At 36.7% G+C, this 18669-nt stretch overlaps 1 protein-coding gene across 1 annotated transcript in view; it reads left to right on the top strand.

Moving 5' to 3' along the window:
- Positions 1-16317: 16317 nt before the first annotated feature.
- LOC144970643 (gamma-aminobutyric acid receptor subunit beta-like) overlaps positions 16318-18669 on the top strand; it is a 154636-nt gene continuing 152284 nt past the window's right edge. Inside the window, exon 1 of the mRNA XM_078910472.1 lies at positions 16318-16947. Coding sequence (XP_078766598.1) covers positions 16880-16947 — 68 coding nt within the window. The 5' untranslated portion in view covers positions 16318-16879. The remainder of the gene's footprint in view (positions 16948-18669) is intronic.

Genomic DNA, 18669 nt, shown 5'->3' with positions numbered 1-18669 from the left:
TATATATATATATATATATATATATATATAGAGAGAGAGAGAGAGAGAGAGAGAGAGAGAGAGAGAAGATATATAGACCTATAGATAGAGAGTGAGAAAGAAAGAATAAATGCATAGATATATGTATATGTATATCTGTAATATTGTGCTTAAGATGTGAATTCAACTGCTAATACAATTAGCTACTCACCATCGTATGTTTGGAAAGAACATTTTTATCTGAAGACCCAGCGCTAATAAATATTTAGTCAATGCTTTCTGTTTCGAAATGATCCATCACCATCATCGTCGTCCTTGTCGTCGTTATCATCATCATCATCATCATCATCATCATCATCATCATCATCATCACCACCATCATCGTCGTCCTTGTCGTCGTTATCATGATCATGATCATGATCATGATCATGATTATCATCATGATTATCATCATCATCATCATCATCATCATCATCATCATCATCATCATCATCATCATCATCATCATCATCATCTTCTTCATCATCATCATCATCATCATCATCATCATCATCATCATCTTCATCATCATCATCATCATCAATTATCATCATCATCATCATCATCATTAGTCATCATCATCATGATGATGATGATGATGATCATCATCATCATCAACCGATTTAATAACAAAATAAAAATCACGACTTCTCATCCTCATACTACAAACGGTTATCTTTTGATGTCAACATAAAGATATTGTGATACATCCCTTTATTTCCAGTACAAGTAAAGATTAAAGTCGTCTTCATTCCCATGATACCACATATTTGTTTGCTTGTCTGTTTTATGGGTTAATATTTCTTGTTTATTAATGTCAATTCACCACCAGAACATATCAAGACAATATTGGTATAAACAGAATTCAACAGACGCAGATATAAACAGCATTCTATCCGGAAATCTATCTTATGATCGCTTAAAACTCCCAACGAGCCAACAGCGACTTAACATACAGATCCAATCCGATCACTTCCGTTCCCAGCCTTTTGTCCAGATCGTGGAACCAGCCAGTCTCTAAAGTGTACACATATAGAAATAAAAATCCGTCCCTAGTCAACCTGTCTGGATAATGAGGACATTCAGATTGTTGAGTTTCGGATTAAAGAGACGTAGACTGTATATCGAATACAAGGTCTGACATTCCCTTAAATGTGACGTCACAATAAGATCCGACAATCGCTAAAAGAATATTTAAATGAGATGGAGGTAGTAGCGCTCGGGGAAACAAAAATGATCCCATTGGTTGAATGGGTAAAGAAATGTCATGACGCCACGCTTTCTATTTTTCCGGTTCTAAAATCATTGGAAGTTTGCATATAACCAGTTCCTCGGAGGACTAATAATGAATAGGTTAATTATCAAATCATAAGATGGCATAGCATTTTTAGTAGCAGGTTGTATACGCAGATCTTAAATACTACGGGACGAAAAAGAGCGAGGATGGATGATCTTTTTTGACGATCAGTATATATTTAGACAAGAAAATAAGATGCCATTGTTGTGAAACCAAAAGAATAAGGTATATATTGAGTCCTACGGAAGAGTGTTGGTACATTTCCAATGCGATAGGAACCATTTTTTGTTGACATCGCACATTGTTCCCTTTTATTGAATAGAATAACTTATTTTTTTCACTTTCTTCTGCTGGTATTCGCCTTGTATTTTAACGTACCTGATTATTTGGCCACTGTCAGGCTATAGGGAATGAGATTAGCGGAAGAGTAGCGTCCCTTGATTGGACGTCACCGGCGGAAAAGTTATTAGAGAGAGAACGTCATGTTGGTTGTGCGCTGCGTTTAAAAAGAAGCGCATGATACCAAGCCAAGACCACAGGGAGAATATATTCAAATAATAGTATTACTAGTATATACATTAGTATATCAGTATATATATTACTAGTATATACATTAGTATATTAGTATATATATTACTAGTATATACATAAATCGACATAAATGTATTGAACATCTTGCTCTCACAGGAAATATAGAAGGTAAAAAGAGTAAAGGTAGACCAAGAAAAACATATTTGAATAGTTTGAACAGATGGGTGACAAAGAAAGAGAGCAGTAATATTAGTTTTCTGAGATTATCTGATCAGAGAGATGAATGGGGTACCATGATCACCAATGTCTGGTACAGATTTGGTAATTGAAGAAGAAGTATATACATATTATTCTCTTAAAAATAAGGTGCAATGAAAAGATACATTATAATGAATAGTATTGTTTTTCAGATTTTGAAAAATTTACGTATCCTAATTTTGATCTTTATAATTTAATATTAAGTCTTTATACAGTGCAATATTCAGTAAATGTGCTCAAAGGGCTTAACAAGAGGCCCCTAGCCAGAGGCAACACTTTACTAAAAAATCACAAATACTAATAAAACTTAAGCTTTTATACAGCGCAATATCCACAAAAAGTGCTCAAAGCGCTTTACAAGGGGTCCATAGCCAACAGCAACATTTAACATGAATAAAGAGACATGACGGCGATATTGCTGTTTTTTTCGGTCAGAGACAACGCTGTTAACGGCCAGGTAATCATTTTTCACCTGAGTACGGTGAGAGAATGTGAGTAAAGAGCCTTTTCCAAAGACTCAACTAAGCACCGAGCGGGGCTCAAACCCAGAGCCATCCGATCAGAAAGTGAGTGTCATATCACGCATAGCCGCACAGTTAGTTCATTCTATAATGAAAATCCCTAAGAGATGGTCATATTTCAAGGTGTGGTCGCTTGTTATTCTATCTCTATTTTCTTCTTCTTGTGTTGTAGTGTGTTTAACCCTTTTGTGACATAAAAGTTACAAAAACAAAAGGATGAAAAAGAAAAAAAAAAAGACAATAGACTCTGCTAAAATATGAAAAGCAGGTGGGAAGTTTTTAATGGCACTTTTGTTTTCTACACACACGTGTTTGTCTAAAAGGCTCCATACACGCACGGTTTTGATAGGCGTCCGAACCACGATCAGGCAAACCGGGGTGAAAATGCAATGTGTGTGGCCAAATACCTGGCCGATAAACCTAGGTACGGTCCATCGCTCGCACAGCCCGCTTTGCTTAATATTTTTCGAGGTGATTGGCGATCGGGGGCGTGGCAGTATAAAAAATTGGACAATTTTTTTCGGATTTTCGCTGTTTTGACGTCAGATTCGTGATCAGCGTCGAATTTACAATAGGTTTGATACCAAGAACTATGTTTTTACTCCAAAAATTGATGAAATTAGAAATAAATTTTAATTAATATTGAGGCTATGTGGCCGACAGAAAAGTGCCCCTCCCTGTTTTGTGATGGATCAAGTGGTATGACTCTCGCTTTCGGATCGGAAGGTTCAGGTTTCGAGACCCGCTCTGAGTGGCGCAGAGTTGAGTCCTTGGAAAAGGCTCTTTACTCACATTCTCTCACCGTACTCAGGTGTAAAATGAGAACATGGCCGTTCGTTGTCTTTGTTGGGAAAAAATGTCACATCGCCTGACAGGCGTCATGTCTCGTCTTTCAAGTCTAATATTGCTGTTGCCTTGGGACCCCTTGTAAAGCGCTTTGAGCAAGTGGATATTGCGCCAAATAAATGCTGTGTTATTATTTTTTTTAAATAATATTTTTATAAATGTTGCGCCAGGAAGAGGTCGATGGCAAAAGTTTCGTTCTTGTTCATCGTAAAACTTATAAAGGATTTCATACAAAATAAAAAATAGTTTTCATAATTTTCAATGTAATGATATAATAATATGCCAGTTCTTTTTTTTTTTTTTTTCCTCCTCACCTGTTGACGCGACATGACGGTCGACCTTGACACAGACATTTGGGATTGGCAGATGCCAAAAAGCCTTGACTACGTGATGACAGGGGTGGGCATTGTAACCTTGAATTATAATCTACAAACAACGCCCCCCCCCCCCCCAAAAAAAAAAAAAAAAAAGAAAAGAGCTGTGTGCGTGTGTGTGGTGGTGGTGGCGGTGGTGGTTGGGGGGGGGGGGTGCGAATGCGAGTAGTCCCGAGGAGTACCCGTTTCACCTGCCACGGGAACACTGTCGATTTGTTTATATATAAATAATAATAATATAATAATAATAATAATATAATAATAATAAATAATAATAATAATATATAATAATAAATAATAATAATAATAATAATAATAATAATATAATGACGATAAATAACAAATCTTTATTGTCCACAAAATGGAAAAATTTCCGTGGTCTACGTTGCTTTTAAACTTAAATCGGATTGCAAATGTATTGATGTTATGCGTATTGGAAAAATACTCACGACATCTCCATCGGGGTATAACATTAACACACAAAACTGCAAACGCGAACGTTCATTGTCTGATTGATATAACTTAGTGATAAGTTAATTATAAAATGCTGTCTAAAAGCAATAACAACGGGTTGACTAACGTCAAATTCATTCCTTCTATTGATGCTCTGTGTTAAATTAAAATACTCACAAAGTCCGCCAGCCAGAAATATCACTCCAGCCCAAAGATCTACATGGAACCTTGAACGTTATAGTCTGATATATTTTAATGAGAACTAATCATAAAAATGGGTGTCTAAAAACAATAACAATGAGATAAGTGACGTCAATTTGGTTCCTTCTATAAATATCCAAGAACTTTACTCACTCCATCCGCTCTCTCCTCCTTCAATACATATGAATCTATTCTCTCATCACTTTTTTGTGCGGCTATGCATGTGATCTTGTGAAATGACACTCCCTTTGTATCGGACGGTACTGGATTCGAGTCCCGCTCTGAGTGGCGCATAATTGAGTCCTTGGAAAAGGCTCTTTACTCGCATTCTCTCACCTTGTTCACTGTTAAAATGAGTACCTCGCTGTTTACAGCGTCGTCTCTGTCGGGAAACAATTGCAATATCGCTTAACAGTCATGTCTCGTCTAACATGTTTTTATGTTGGCCAAAGACCCTTATAAAGTGATTTGAGCACCTTTATTGAATATAGCGGTATATATAGCGCAAGTAAATTTTTCTCTCTTTCTCTTTCTCTCTCTCTCCCTCTCTCTCTCTCTCTCTCTCTCTCTCTCTCTCTCTCTTTTCTTCGACATGTTAGATTATTATAGCTATTGCTACATATGACGCGAATATCTTGGACGGTTATTGATGTTATGAGTTTAGGTAAAATGATCACAACATCCACCAGTCGGAAATAACGTACCGTCATACAAAACTACGAGTAACCTTGAACGTTAAAAGTCTGATTGATATAATTTAGTGAGAACTAATTACCAAAATGACTGCCTTAATACAATAACAAAGAGTGGAATGATGTCAATTTCGTTCCTTCAACAGTCTAATTGATATAATTTAGTGAGAAGTAATCACTATTGATAGAATGATAGACAGTATCTGGGATCGGTTCTGTCGGCCACATAGCCTCACTATTAATTAAAATTTATTTCTAATTTCACCAATTTTTGGAGTAAACACACAATTCTTAGTATCAAACCTATTGTAAATTTGACGCTGATCACGAATCCGACGTGAAAACAGCGAAAATCCGAAAGAAAAATTGTCCACTTTTTTATACTGCCACGCCCCCGATCGCCGATCGCCTCAAAAAAATATCTCCCCGTATGTGGGCAAAAATCATCTGCGATAAACGCAGGGATGGGGTCACAGCGATAGGTCATCCGTCCCGCTATCAGCGGATGTCGGCGCTTGTGTGGTTTTCCCTTTAAAAATCAGACAACTAATTACACATCGTAGGGCAAATATTGCCGTTTCGTTGTGCTTTTTTCTCGGAATCCTGGATGCAATACACCCAGCGTACATCAATCGTTTGGAGTGGATTTTCCAACCAGATTACAATATGACCATTCTGAGCCACGTCATGTTGGATGATTTCTACAACATCGGCGTCATCATATCCCCTATCAAAATGGCCATATTCTTCATAATACCCTTCACCGTGGTTGGTGTAACCACACTTGTTCTGATAATTCACCTGAAAAGGTCAGTCGCCTTCAGACAAGCAGCTTCGAGCAACACCGACCCTGGCAAATCCAAGGAAACACGAGTGGCCAAAATGGTCCTTATTATATGCTTGTTGTTCATCTCTTGCTACATCTCAAACATGGCCTTCGTGATGCTGGTGTCCTTCTCGCCGGATGTCAACCTCCAATTTTCGGACCGACATGATAATCAGATCGTGTGTTATGTCGGGTTTCTCCTTGATACCATCAACTCCAGTGTCAATATATGGATCTATTATAGCAACAGTTCCAATTACAAAAAGATGCTGAAAAAGACTTTAGGTTTAAAGGACGGAAATTAACACAAAGAACATTGTTTTTTAAAGTCGTGTAATTTAGTCAATTTATAAAATAGACTTTTTTCATGATTATGATGTTATGAAAACAATGATGATATTGATGATGATAATTATGAAGATATTTGACTTTAAGTCTGGTCAGGGTGTAAGCTACATAAAAGAAATCTCTACTCTGGAAATTTCTGTAAATTCATTATCGGCTCAGATAATTAGATCGTTCTCTCTCTCTCTCTCTCTCTCTCTCTCTCTCTCTCTCTCTCTCTCTCTTTCTTTCTTTCTTTCTCCCTCTCTCTCTCTCCCTCTCTCTCCCCCTCTCTCTCTCTCTCTCTCTCTCTCTCTCTCTCTCTCTCTCTCTCTTCCTCTCTTCCACACTCTATGATCTCTCCTGTGCGTTTTTGTATACCCAAGTTCGTATCATTGCAAATAATTCTTCAAGTCTCAGTGAGAAAAATCATCAATTATTCTGTAAAAAGTTTTAAAACCTGTAAGCACATTTCTTGTTTTCTTGATCGTGGATGAATTAATTTGATGAATTTAGCATGCTTTCGAAAATAAGATATACTTGAATCTGCATCACAAGGCAAGATATACGAGCAATCCATATTTAAATTTTGAAAACAAATTGTTTATACATCTACCTAGATTTTGTATGTTTTCTTTATTTCCTGTAAATAAAAGAACTCAATGCAAGCGTCTTTAGAGTCTCTTTAAATAAATAAATATATTAGATAAAATAAAATTCCCTGTATTAATCCAATAGGGGAAATTTGTCTCTAGGGTCTATTCCAAGGGAAGGCTTGAATAACCCAGGCTTCAGCCGCAGTGCAGCCCCGCAAAGTGAGTTAAGGTGAAGTCACTTGCTCAAGGCCACACAGAGCAGCGGGTGTTCGAACTCGGTACCTTTCGGGTACGAAGCGGAGACCGTACAGCTGTCCCTTATTCTCTGTTTGGTCAAATTTTGTTAGGAGAATAAAAGTCCTGTCTTCGAAAAGAAGTTAACCTATATATCAAATCCGTGGTTTAGCCATGGGAAGGAATTATTTTACCCCTTTACCGACGTATACATATATGCAGGTCTGACATCCGAACGCAATTATGGGCCCAGTTTAACATTATTGTAATGGACAATATGTTGCATCAATTTTTGAGATTTCCGTTACAACAATGAGCCAATAAGGAATTGGGGTATCATAAATACACGTCGCCCTTTACTAAAGGGGGGGGGGGGGGGGGGGGGAGGGGATTTGATTTTACTGTACTATCTTGATAACAGCAAAAAGATAGGGCATCCCTATTATGTTTATAACACAAAAACAAAAAGGAAGAAAGAAAGATAAAAGCAACAAAAAGAAAAAGAAAAAAAAGAAAAAAACAGAAAACCCCCCCCCCACCCTCCTCAAAAGCCAAAACAAAACAAAACAAAACAAATATTTTGCACGACGTGATTTTATCTTTATGTTCAAGTTCGCTAGCTTTCCGTAAGTTGGTGTAAATAGAAGGATAAATTTTGATGTAATTAAAATGCCCGAGGTCATTAGAGGGACAAAATAGAAATATTCTCGAACTCTTGCTTTTGGAATTTCGAACTCGTTCCCATTGCGCGTTTCAATGGTCGCGCAGCGGTTTTAGGAACTTTTTCGAAAATTCACATGCAGAGTTCAAGAATATTGTATGTGGCAAATATTTCCATCCGCCTTGATTGATAATAAATGCAATTTCTTACATTGCAAAATAACCCCCCAAAAACCAGTTCACATTGTCTTATTATTTTGGTTTTTAAATTTACTTTTCTGGATCCAATAATAACTTTATCCCGACATGATACCGTTTTGAAACGGTGGGTCACATATTGACAAATCGGAAAGTCTAGTACCAAAGGGTCGACAAGAACAGATTCTCAAAATCTGGCCAAAATCGTTTATTTATCGATCGACTCTCTCACGAATATTTCAACTTCTGAACCATGCTTTATCTTTTTTTTCCCTTTTTTTTTTTTTGGGGGGGGGGTTAGGTTTTAAATACAGAACATTAAATGCCATCTAGATTGGTCTATTATTGTTTGAGTCTAATAACTGGGATGTCTTTTTATATTTAAAAAAGTTACAATAATGTAACATTTGCCAATGTAGCTATTATCAATTTTTTAAACATAGACGAGGGGGAAATCCAACAAACCAATTCTTTGAATCTAAGAACTTTGATGTCTTTTTGTGTCAAAAAAAGTTACAATAACAACCTTTTATCAATGGAGCTATTATCATTTTTCTAATTATAGACGAGACACAAAAAAACAAACAACCTCCAATAATAACCAAAAAAAAAAAGAAAACCCACCAAAAAACAAACAAATCCAAGCCCAACCAGATAAATAAATAATGATAACGTTGGTATTGACATTAACAAATAACCTTAAGTAAGTCTATTAATAAACTAAATTTCAGATTAGATTCGGAGGAATTTTGATAAATTTCTTTCAAAAGTAAAAAGTTAAAACTTATATACAAGATATATACAAAACAACTGAAGTAAACAGCTACAAGATGGTTGAAAATAATGGAAAAAAATGACTCCAACGTCGTTTTTCTGATGAGATGTTATCCACACATCATTATTGACTATAAAACAGGCTGTCAAAATATATACATGGTGTTGTCAAGTGTGACAATACAATTCAACTTACTACTGTGTTTAAATATGAGAAATATTCACAAATTATAGGGCTGCTTGGCTATGATCATATTTCAAGAAACAGGCAGAGCACGTGGAAGGGGAACAACTGTTTGAAAAATATTAGCTGAAGAGAAAGAAGGAGTTGTCCTTCCCTATGCTATATTTTACTTCTAAATGGTTATAAGTTTTGGCACAACAGAATGGTTCGATGGTGAGAGGACTTTCCTCTACTTCTGCAAAATTACTCGAAAAGTTAAAGGCCTAGTCTATTATCTTACAAAAAAAAAAAAAAAAAAAAAAAAAAAAAAAAAAAAAAAAAAAAAAAAAAAAAAAAAAAAACACACAAAAAACACGTACCCTCCCCAAATCAAAAACCAAAACCAAAAACCAAAACGAAATCAAAACAAATGAGAAACAAAAACAAATTTAAAAAAAGACAAAAAAACAACAAATTACGACGCATTTTACTTGGATTCTGAAGTGCTCATATAAGTTCATAGGTGGTTGTATGACGTCAGACCGCCATGTTTCAAATACGCGTATCTCTCTTCCAGGTTTTGAAGGCCTCTGGTTTTATGAATTATTAAATAAAGATAGAACGAAAATTCCGCCACCCAGATCTTTGTGATAGTTCTTAGCCAGCCATTTTTATGAGTAGTCCTCATTTTTGGTAAACGTTTAAGGTTGCATAGATGCTGTGCGTTTGTCTAAGAAACTCACAACATTGACATCCGGAATTATAACGGACCGACACACCAAACAACCTCGAACGTTTATAGTCTGGCTAATACAATTTAGTGAGAATTATAAACATGGATGGCAAAAAACAAACAAACAAACAATAGGCCTGAGTGACGTCAACCTTGTTGTTTCTATAGTTTTGTGTCTCGGCATGTTACATCCGGCTGGAGCAATGGAAGCCTTCTAGCTAAATGCAAAGCGTGAATATTGATTTTTGATATAATAGCCAAGTCTTTGTCGTTTCTCTGGATGAGACCCATAGCTTTCGTTAACTCATGGCCTGACCGTGCGTGCCTTCCTAAAGTCTAAACCTAATACTGACCAAAATAAGACGTCACGAAACGAGAGAACCATCACCAAAAGAAAGTGAATTTGCGAGCTTTGTTTAAAAGCTCAAACCAAGAATTCATAATTTGTTTCCCGGAGCACTAATAATAATACCACACTTTTCATGTTCATTTGACGATCATCGTCTTCTATTGATGTTATGAGTTTAAGTAAAATATTTACAACATCTGTCCACCAAATGAAACGTACCAGCTGACAGAACTGTTTAATAACCTTAACAGTTTTAGATGGAACGACATTGACGTCACTCAGCTCTTTGGTATTGTTTTTAGACGGCCATTTTGGTGATTATTTCTCACGAAATTATATCAATCAGACAATAAACGTTCAAGGTCCCACATATCAACGTAATATTAAGCTGTTAGAAGCTGTGGACTGTAAAAAGGAATAAACAAAAATGAATTTAACAGCTTCAAAACCCTTCTTCAGACAACAACAACAACAACAAAAATGAAAACATAAATACATCACTAAAACACCAGATCGACAGTAAAGAAGTATTTGGAACGTTCTTTCCGTATAAACATGGTGGAATGTAAACAAAAAGAAGCGTTTTCTAGGTTACTAAGGAGTGCCAAATTGAGCGGAATATAAAAATGCAAAAATATGTTGCGCAAATCGACACGAGTGAATAGGTGTATCAGTTGATATAAATCCAATAAAACGTTGACAATAATAATCCAGAAGTATGAAGAATGGACAGCGATCTTTTTTAAATGAATGTGAGATTTTTTTTCCCCCACTGTCTACTCCAACGATGAAGGAAATAAAACAAAACCTTAGAAACTAAAGATATTTAAAAAAAATACAAGGGCGATACTCTAGTAATTTTCTAGTCTATTGTTGAGTCCACGGTGGTATACAATCCAAGGATTTTAACCAGATGTCTTTCCTGTTTGAGACGAGATATAGTGTCTGTGTAGCAGAATAATTTTGATACACAAACTTGAGCGGCCTTGGTAACAAACATCCCGAGATGGCTAGGTAGGTCAAAATGTCGGGCCACGGTTGAATCCGATTAATTGGTAATGTTTCCGTAGATGCTGTGAAAAGCGATATCCCTGACTTTTCCCGTCTGGCCAACGTAACAGATGTTGCAATGTGCACATCTTATGGCATAGACAATGTTGTGGTCTATATTATCTGTGATCGAGTGTGTGTGCATGTCTAGCTATGTGTTCAAATGTATTCTCAAAATTGTCAAAGATGTGTTGGTTTCTTCAAATGTATTTTCAAAATTGTCAAAGATGTGTTTGTTTCTTCAAATGTATTCTCAAAATTGTCAAAGATGTGTTTGTTTCTTCAAATGTATTCTCAAAATTGTCAAAGATGTGTTGGTTTCTTCAAATGTATTCTCAAAATTGTCAAAGATGTGTTTGTTTCTTCAAATTTATTCTCAAAATTGTCAAAGAATGAATGTTTGAATAATAATATTGTAAAGCGACGCTTAGCACTTTTGTTAAAGTTTGACTGAAGTGATCTGGTGTTCAGTTTCTATTATTATTATTATTATTATTATTATTATTATTATTATTATTATTATTATTATTATTATTATTATTATTATTATTATTATTATTATTATTATATTATTATTATTATTATATTATTATTATTATTATTATTATTATTATTATTATTATTATTATTATAATATTATTACTATTATTATTATTATTATTATTATTATTAATATTATAATTATTATTATTATTATTATTATTATTATTATTATTATTATTATTATTATTATTATTATTATTATTATTATTACTATTATTATAGTATAAGGTCTTGTGATGGTCCACACTGTCTTTAGAAATGCAACGGTCTTGTCTTCATAAAAGTGTCCTCAGGTCCTACATTTTTGGCCTCATGTATCTGCGAATTGTAGGTCCATTGTTTTGTGACGGCTCAAGACGGCTACGTACAAGCAAATCCTTTATGTTCCTGTCCCTTCGATATGCTACCGATGGCAGTTAAAAGAATTCCCTCTGGGTGTCCTCGTCAGCTTAAAGAAGGCCATGATAGGGAAGTAAAGCCGTGACGTCAAATCCTTTACTATTCTGGTTCCTAATGGGAGCGATCTATATGCATGTTTCCGTCCAACCGAGTCATCAGTCACGTGATTTGTTGCTGTATAACGATTGGACATTTCTCAATAAATGCAAACACACTGTTTTGTTTATGAATGTTGTAAACATACACATGTGTCAAGCTGAACACAATGACCAATCGTAATGTTATATAGTTCAAAATCTGTGAACACTTTTCACTATGTAGGTCACTTTAGCACATTTTGCAATGTGACCAATGAAAAGCACATGGAAAGTTAATATAGATCATGCACATTCCTTGAGACATGTAACCACCTCTTCGGCTTCGGAGTACTTATAGTGAATCGGTTTCATAAAGGTGGCAGATCTCTTTCAGTAGCATGGTATAAAGGCAGCTTTTTAGGACTACTGGACCACTAGTTCTCACTAAATAGTTTTCTTCAGACTAAAAACGTTTAAGGGTAAACATTGTTTTGTGTGTTGTTACATGATATCCAGCTGGCAATGTTGTCAGTAATCTGGATAAACGCACAGCATCAATAACGTACTAGCACGCTGAACTATGTGTAACCTTGAACGTTTAGAGTCGGATTTAGAGATACTCTGCGCTTGGCTAGGACACTCACGACATTGCCACCCGAAAATATAACGGAGCATCACACAAAACTGTGCGCAACCTTGAACGTTTATAGTCTGGTTAATACAGTTTCGTGAGAATTAATCATAAAATTGGATGGCAAAAAACAATAACACAGACCTGAGTAACGTCAACTTTGGTCTATCTTTATACTTTAGTGAGAACTACGAATAATATAAGGCTGAATAAAAACAATAACAAAGAGGTGAGTGACGTCAACTTTATACTGTCTTAGGGTTACCGTAAGCATAGTTTTGAGTTTTGTACGTCCAAATCAAAATGCCCAAAACTTTTATTTTTCTTAACTTTTGAACACTTTGGAGCAGAATATTACGTCTTTGAAACTTTCATGATCCCAATTTGTCTTTATTGGAACTATTGTTTTGAAGTCACAGCGAGCCATCGTTACGTTTGGCGTTTAACTTCGACACGAAGAGATGTTTTGTGCTCTCCTTGCATCAGCTAAAATAATATTTAAGGGTAAAAGCGGTACTTGCATCGCTAGAATGTGAAATCTCACGAATTATGCTCAATTGTTATGCCAAGCGCTCATATGCCCCGACATGGACTCAGCATTAATACGCTTCAACAGTCGTAACGTCACTTCCCTCGCGATGACGCATGGTAACTTAGTAACTGGCTCTAAACTATCGGAACAATGGAGGACGCTCTTATGAAATATTTCTCCGACGAACATAAAAGCGTATCCAGAGGGAAAAAACATTTTAAATCTGATCATGTTTTGATTTTTACACATTCTGATCACAAGACATATGAAAAGTTCTAACCAGCATGAAGAATAAAAAGCACCGATTTTCTTTGTTCACAACCACGATGGCCGCCGTTGCTGGACGACGTGACATCGGACTATTGAATCCAATTATGAAATGTTTTTCAACCCCCCTCTCACCCGCCTCTCTCTCTCTCTCTCTCTCTCTCTCTCTCTCTCTCAATCTCTCACACACACTCAAACACATATACACACGCCTCACTTAGGCTGTAAACTGAGTGAATTCATTTTCGTCTCCAGTTCGTGAATAACGCATAACATTGCCATCTGGAAGTATAACGGACCAACACACAAAACTGTGTGTATCCATGAACGTTTATAGTTTAGTGAGCATTACTCATAAACGCGGATGGCAAAAATCAATAACTAAGCCCTGAGTGACGTCATCTTCGAACTATCTATAGAACGAAGATGACGTCACTCAAGCCTTTGTTATTGTAATTTGCAATCCGCGTTTTTGAGTGATTCTCACTAAACTGTATTACCCCGACTACAGATAGAATGCGCTTGGCCAAGGAGTTCACAAAATTGCCATCCGGAAGTATAACGGACCAACACACAAACTCTGTGTAACCATGAACTTTTATAGTCTGGTTGATACAGTTTAGTGAGAACAACTCACAAACGCGGATGGCAAAAACAATAACAAAGGCCTGAGTGACGTCATCTTCGAACTATCTATAGATAGAATGCGCTTGGCCAAGGAGTTCACAACATTGCCATCCTGTGTAACTCTGTGTAACCGTGAACTTTTATAGTCTGGTTAATACAGTTTAGTGAGAACAACTCACAAACGCGGATGGCAAAAACAATAACAAAGACCTGAGTGACGTCATCTTCGAACTATCTATAGAACAACGTTAAGGTCACTCAGATCTTTGTTATTGGTTTTAGACAGCCATTTTTATGAGTTGTTCTCACTAAACTGTGTATTTATCAGACTGTAAACATTCAAGGTTATACATTGTTTTGTGTGTTGGTCTGTCGTTTCAGGCTGGCGAGTCTTGTGATCTTTTAGGCTGAACGCAAAGCGTCAATAGATACATAAATTTATGTAAAACATGCGCTATCGAAATATCATGCTAAAGAGAAAACAGTGTTTATTTATTGACGACATTTCACCAAAATTTGGATTAAAAAAGTTTAAGATCACTGTCAAAATCAGGTAAAAATTGGCGCCGTATGTCAAAAGTTATTTGCAAAAAGCTTTGGGTAATTTGAGATGAACGAGCAATAATATTGCGACTGATCTGATGGATATAATAGCCTTCAACAGTCGTGACGTCATTTCCCTCGTAATGACGCATAGCAACTTATCAACTGGTTCTAAACTATCGGAACAATGGCGGAGGACCTTATGAAATACTTCTCCAACGAGCATAGAAGTGTGTCCAGAGGACAAAAAAAAAATCATAAATTTGATCATGTTTTGACTTTTATACATTCTGATCACATGACACCTGAAAAAGTTCTAGCCATCATGGAGAATAAAAAGTACCGATTTTCTTTGTTTAGAACCAAGCTGCTCGTTGCTGGGTGACGTGACATCAGACTATTGACTCCTATAGGTGAGTATTTTTCGCATAGCATCATTGGCCCCGTTTTGTTGGCACAATAATCATGGAGCTTTATAGGAAATACTATAAATAAAATTGGCAGTTTTTAATGACGTCTTAACATTTTAATAACCAATAAAAAGATAAGATAGAAAGAGGGGTGAAAGAGAGAGAGAAAGAGAGAGAGAGATAGAGAGAGAGAGAGAGAGAGAGAGAGAGAGAGAGAGAAAGAAAGAGAAAAATTGATAGATAGTATAGAATGATATATAGATAGATAGAGATATAATGAGAGGGAGGGACAGAGTGTGTGTGTGTGTGTGTGTGTGTGTGTGTTTGTTTGTGTATATATGTGTGTGTGTGAGAGAGAGAGAGAGAGCGAGAGAGAAAGAGAGAGAGAGAGAGAGAGAGAGGAAGAGAGAGAGAGAGAGAGAGAGTGAGAGAGAGAGAAACAAATTAGTAGAGAGCCTATAAAATTGACAAATTAATAATAGACTGCGCTTTAATGTACCATATCGAATCCCCCCCCCCCTCTCTCTCTCTCTCTCTCTCTCTCTCTCTCTCTCTCTCTCTATCTATCTATCTATCTATCTCTATCTATCTCTCTCCCTATCTCTCTCTCTCTATCTCTCCCTATCTCTCTCTCTTCCTCTCTCTCCATCCTTCCTTTCACTCTAATTCTTGACCTTCTCTCTCACTATCCCCATCCCCAACCACCTCACTCTTTTCGCTCCCCTCTCTAACTCAAAATCTCCTCCTCTCGCTCCCCCCCCCTTCTCTCTTTCTCTCCATCCATCCTTCCCTTCTCTTTAACTCTAAATCTTCTCTCTCACTGCCCCCCCCCCCTTCTTTCTCTCACTCTACCTCCATCCGGGACCATCCATTTCCTCCCTTCTCTATCTCCTCTCTCTCTCTATCTCTCTATCTCTTGTTGACCCCCCCCCCCCTCTCTCTCCTCACGTGTTATTTCACACCCCGTCACACGATATATAACTACTCACACTCCAGCAGTCACACACACACACACACAACACACACACACACACACACACTCACGCACACAAACACGAACCGGCCTCGTCCAGCATCTCGTGATTTCGGCGTGAGTAGCCCTCGTCCTCCCAACACAACGACTCACTTCCCCTCAAGATGTGCTAACGGAGTTGAATATTTTCCCAATTTGGGATAGAGATTGTGCGACTGCGATCCAATCACATTGTCTAATTCTTCAAAACACACGACACACGCTTTCATATGGAAAATATTAACATGTGATATTTATGAATTATGATAAATTATAACAATAAATATGTACTTACTCGCGGTAGGTAGTATTTCTTTTCGTTGATCTTACACATTTTGTTGTAGAAATCGCGAGTAAAAAATAAAATAATACAGGTTTAAGGAAGGGAATGTTATGGAGAGCAATAATTCCGAGTTGCCTTCCCTTCCTTTCTTCGATCGATGTGGTTTGATGTGATTTCAGCGACATGTGTTTTGTGGATGTCTTCGTTGTTTGGGGTGAAACATGTTGTTTTTTTTCCTTAAAAAAATCTCAATGACAAGAAGTGTTGAGTTACTACTAAGTGTTTGGGTTGTATCAAGATATCAGTTGTCATTTTGTGTGACGGTGACTAAAACATCATCACCATCATTGTAATCAAGAACGACGGTGACAACAACAAAAACATCAACAACAGCAACAACAACAACACCAAAAACAAGAGCAGAAGCAACGACATCAGCAATTTCCAAAAAAACATCATGGATTGTGGCTGGTGGTTCGTTTCGTATCTTTTCCTAACGGCCTTGATGTGTGTTGTAACCGTCAGGTGAGTATTTGTTAGACATCAATTAAATCTTGTTATGGGTTCTCAGCAATCAGACGTTCAAGGTTTTGCACAGTTTGGTTTGGTTGTAAGTTATACCCGGCTGGCGAATGTCGTATGTAATTTATCTAAACGCGTAGCATCAAAAGCCTGATATGATGCATTGCTTTTACTTTAAAAAAACAACTCATAACAATACCAGCCGGATATTTCGTACGAACACACAAAACTATAAATAGTATGCGCTTGGCTAAGACACAACATTGTCATCCGGAAGTTTTACGAACTATGTGTAACCATGAACTTTTATAGTCTGGTTAATACAGTTAAGTGAGAATTCCTCATAAACGCGGATGGCAAAAATCAATAACGTCATCTTCGTTCTATCTATAGTCTGATTAATACAACTACTCATAACAAAGGCTGGCTAAAAACAATAACAAAGAGCCGAGTGACGTCAATTTCGTTTTATCTATATTTTGACATAAATTTATTGTGAGTGTCGTCGAGTGAGTTGTTAGTAGCAATCAAGGAAATAATTGAGCCCATTGGTTTTAACTAGTGAACACAACTCACGATTTTTTTTGGTCCTTTACTACTGTGGGTCGAGACAATAAATAAATATTACTGAGACGCGAAACTTCTGAAGAGGCAAAAGGGCTTTAATTGCAGACGATGCTTATCTCTGTCAGATCGTGTCATGCAAGTCTGTACACATCTTCTCGCTCATTGTAATGTGGTATTTAAGGTAGAGATTTAATTGTAAACTTTAAGATGTCAAAATCCCAATGCAGTCACACACCACTTGCTTGAATGTCAACCTCTTGAAGACCTGAGATGCACATTCCTCCCATCAAATCCAAACATCAGTAACACACTGTATAGTCGCCTTTAACAACTAAAAAAGATGTCTAACTTCTACGTCATGGCACAAGACCAAAAGACTAGAGCTCAGGTGGTCGCTGGTTCGGATAAGTAAGTAAATAAGTAAGTATGTAAGTTAACTTGAAGAAACTTACGTAATAATCTCCACATCACACGAGCGTATTACATAGGCTGTCAGCAGTCCTGCACACACAGAATCGCCCTAGAATTAAATAATAGAGAGGTCTGCAAATACTATGATTTCCCTATTATATATTACATAGATTAGTTAACAGCAATGATCATTGGCTCGTGTTGCTGTCTAAGGATATCACCTTCACAATACAATAAGTAATGAATAAACAAGTCCCAGTCCCACTGATAATTGGATTCAGTAGTCTGATGTCACGCCACCCGGCAACGACGGCCATCCTGGTTCTAAACAAAGAAAATCATTACTTTTTATTCTTCATGCTGGCTAGAACTTTTCATATGCCTTGTGATCAGAATGTGTCAAAGTCAAAACATGATCAAATTTATGGGGTTTTTTTCCCTCTGGAAACGCTTTTATGCTCGCCGGATAAATATTTCATACGGGTGTCCGCCATTGTTCTGATAGTTTAGAGCCAGTGTTACTAAGTTAACATGCGTCATTAGGAAGGAAGTGACGTTACGACTATTGAAGAGTATTGACAGTAAAAGTAAGATTTATTCTGTTTTAAATAGTACGTGTTTTCATGTTTTTGTTTTTTTATTCATTATTGGGCACTAACAAAGGTAAAAAACACACTTTTTAAAAATTGTAATACTTATCTTGATATCAACTGAGGTCCTTCGCCGAACTGGCCGTCTCCCCGCTTC

The sequence above is a fragment of the Berghia stephanieae genome, chromosome 4, assembly GCF_034508935.2.
Source record: "Berghia stephanieae isolate SIO BIC M18660-M18661 chromosome 4, UCSD_Bste_1.3, whole genome shotgun sequence".
Classification (NCBI taxonomy): Eukaryota; Metazoa; Mollusca; class Gastropoda; order Nudibranchia; family Aeolidiidae; genus Berghia; species Berghia stephanieae.
The sequence above is the reverse complement of the archived record's forward strand: the minus strand, read 5'-3'. Positions and strand labels throughout refer to the sequence as shown.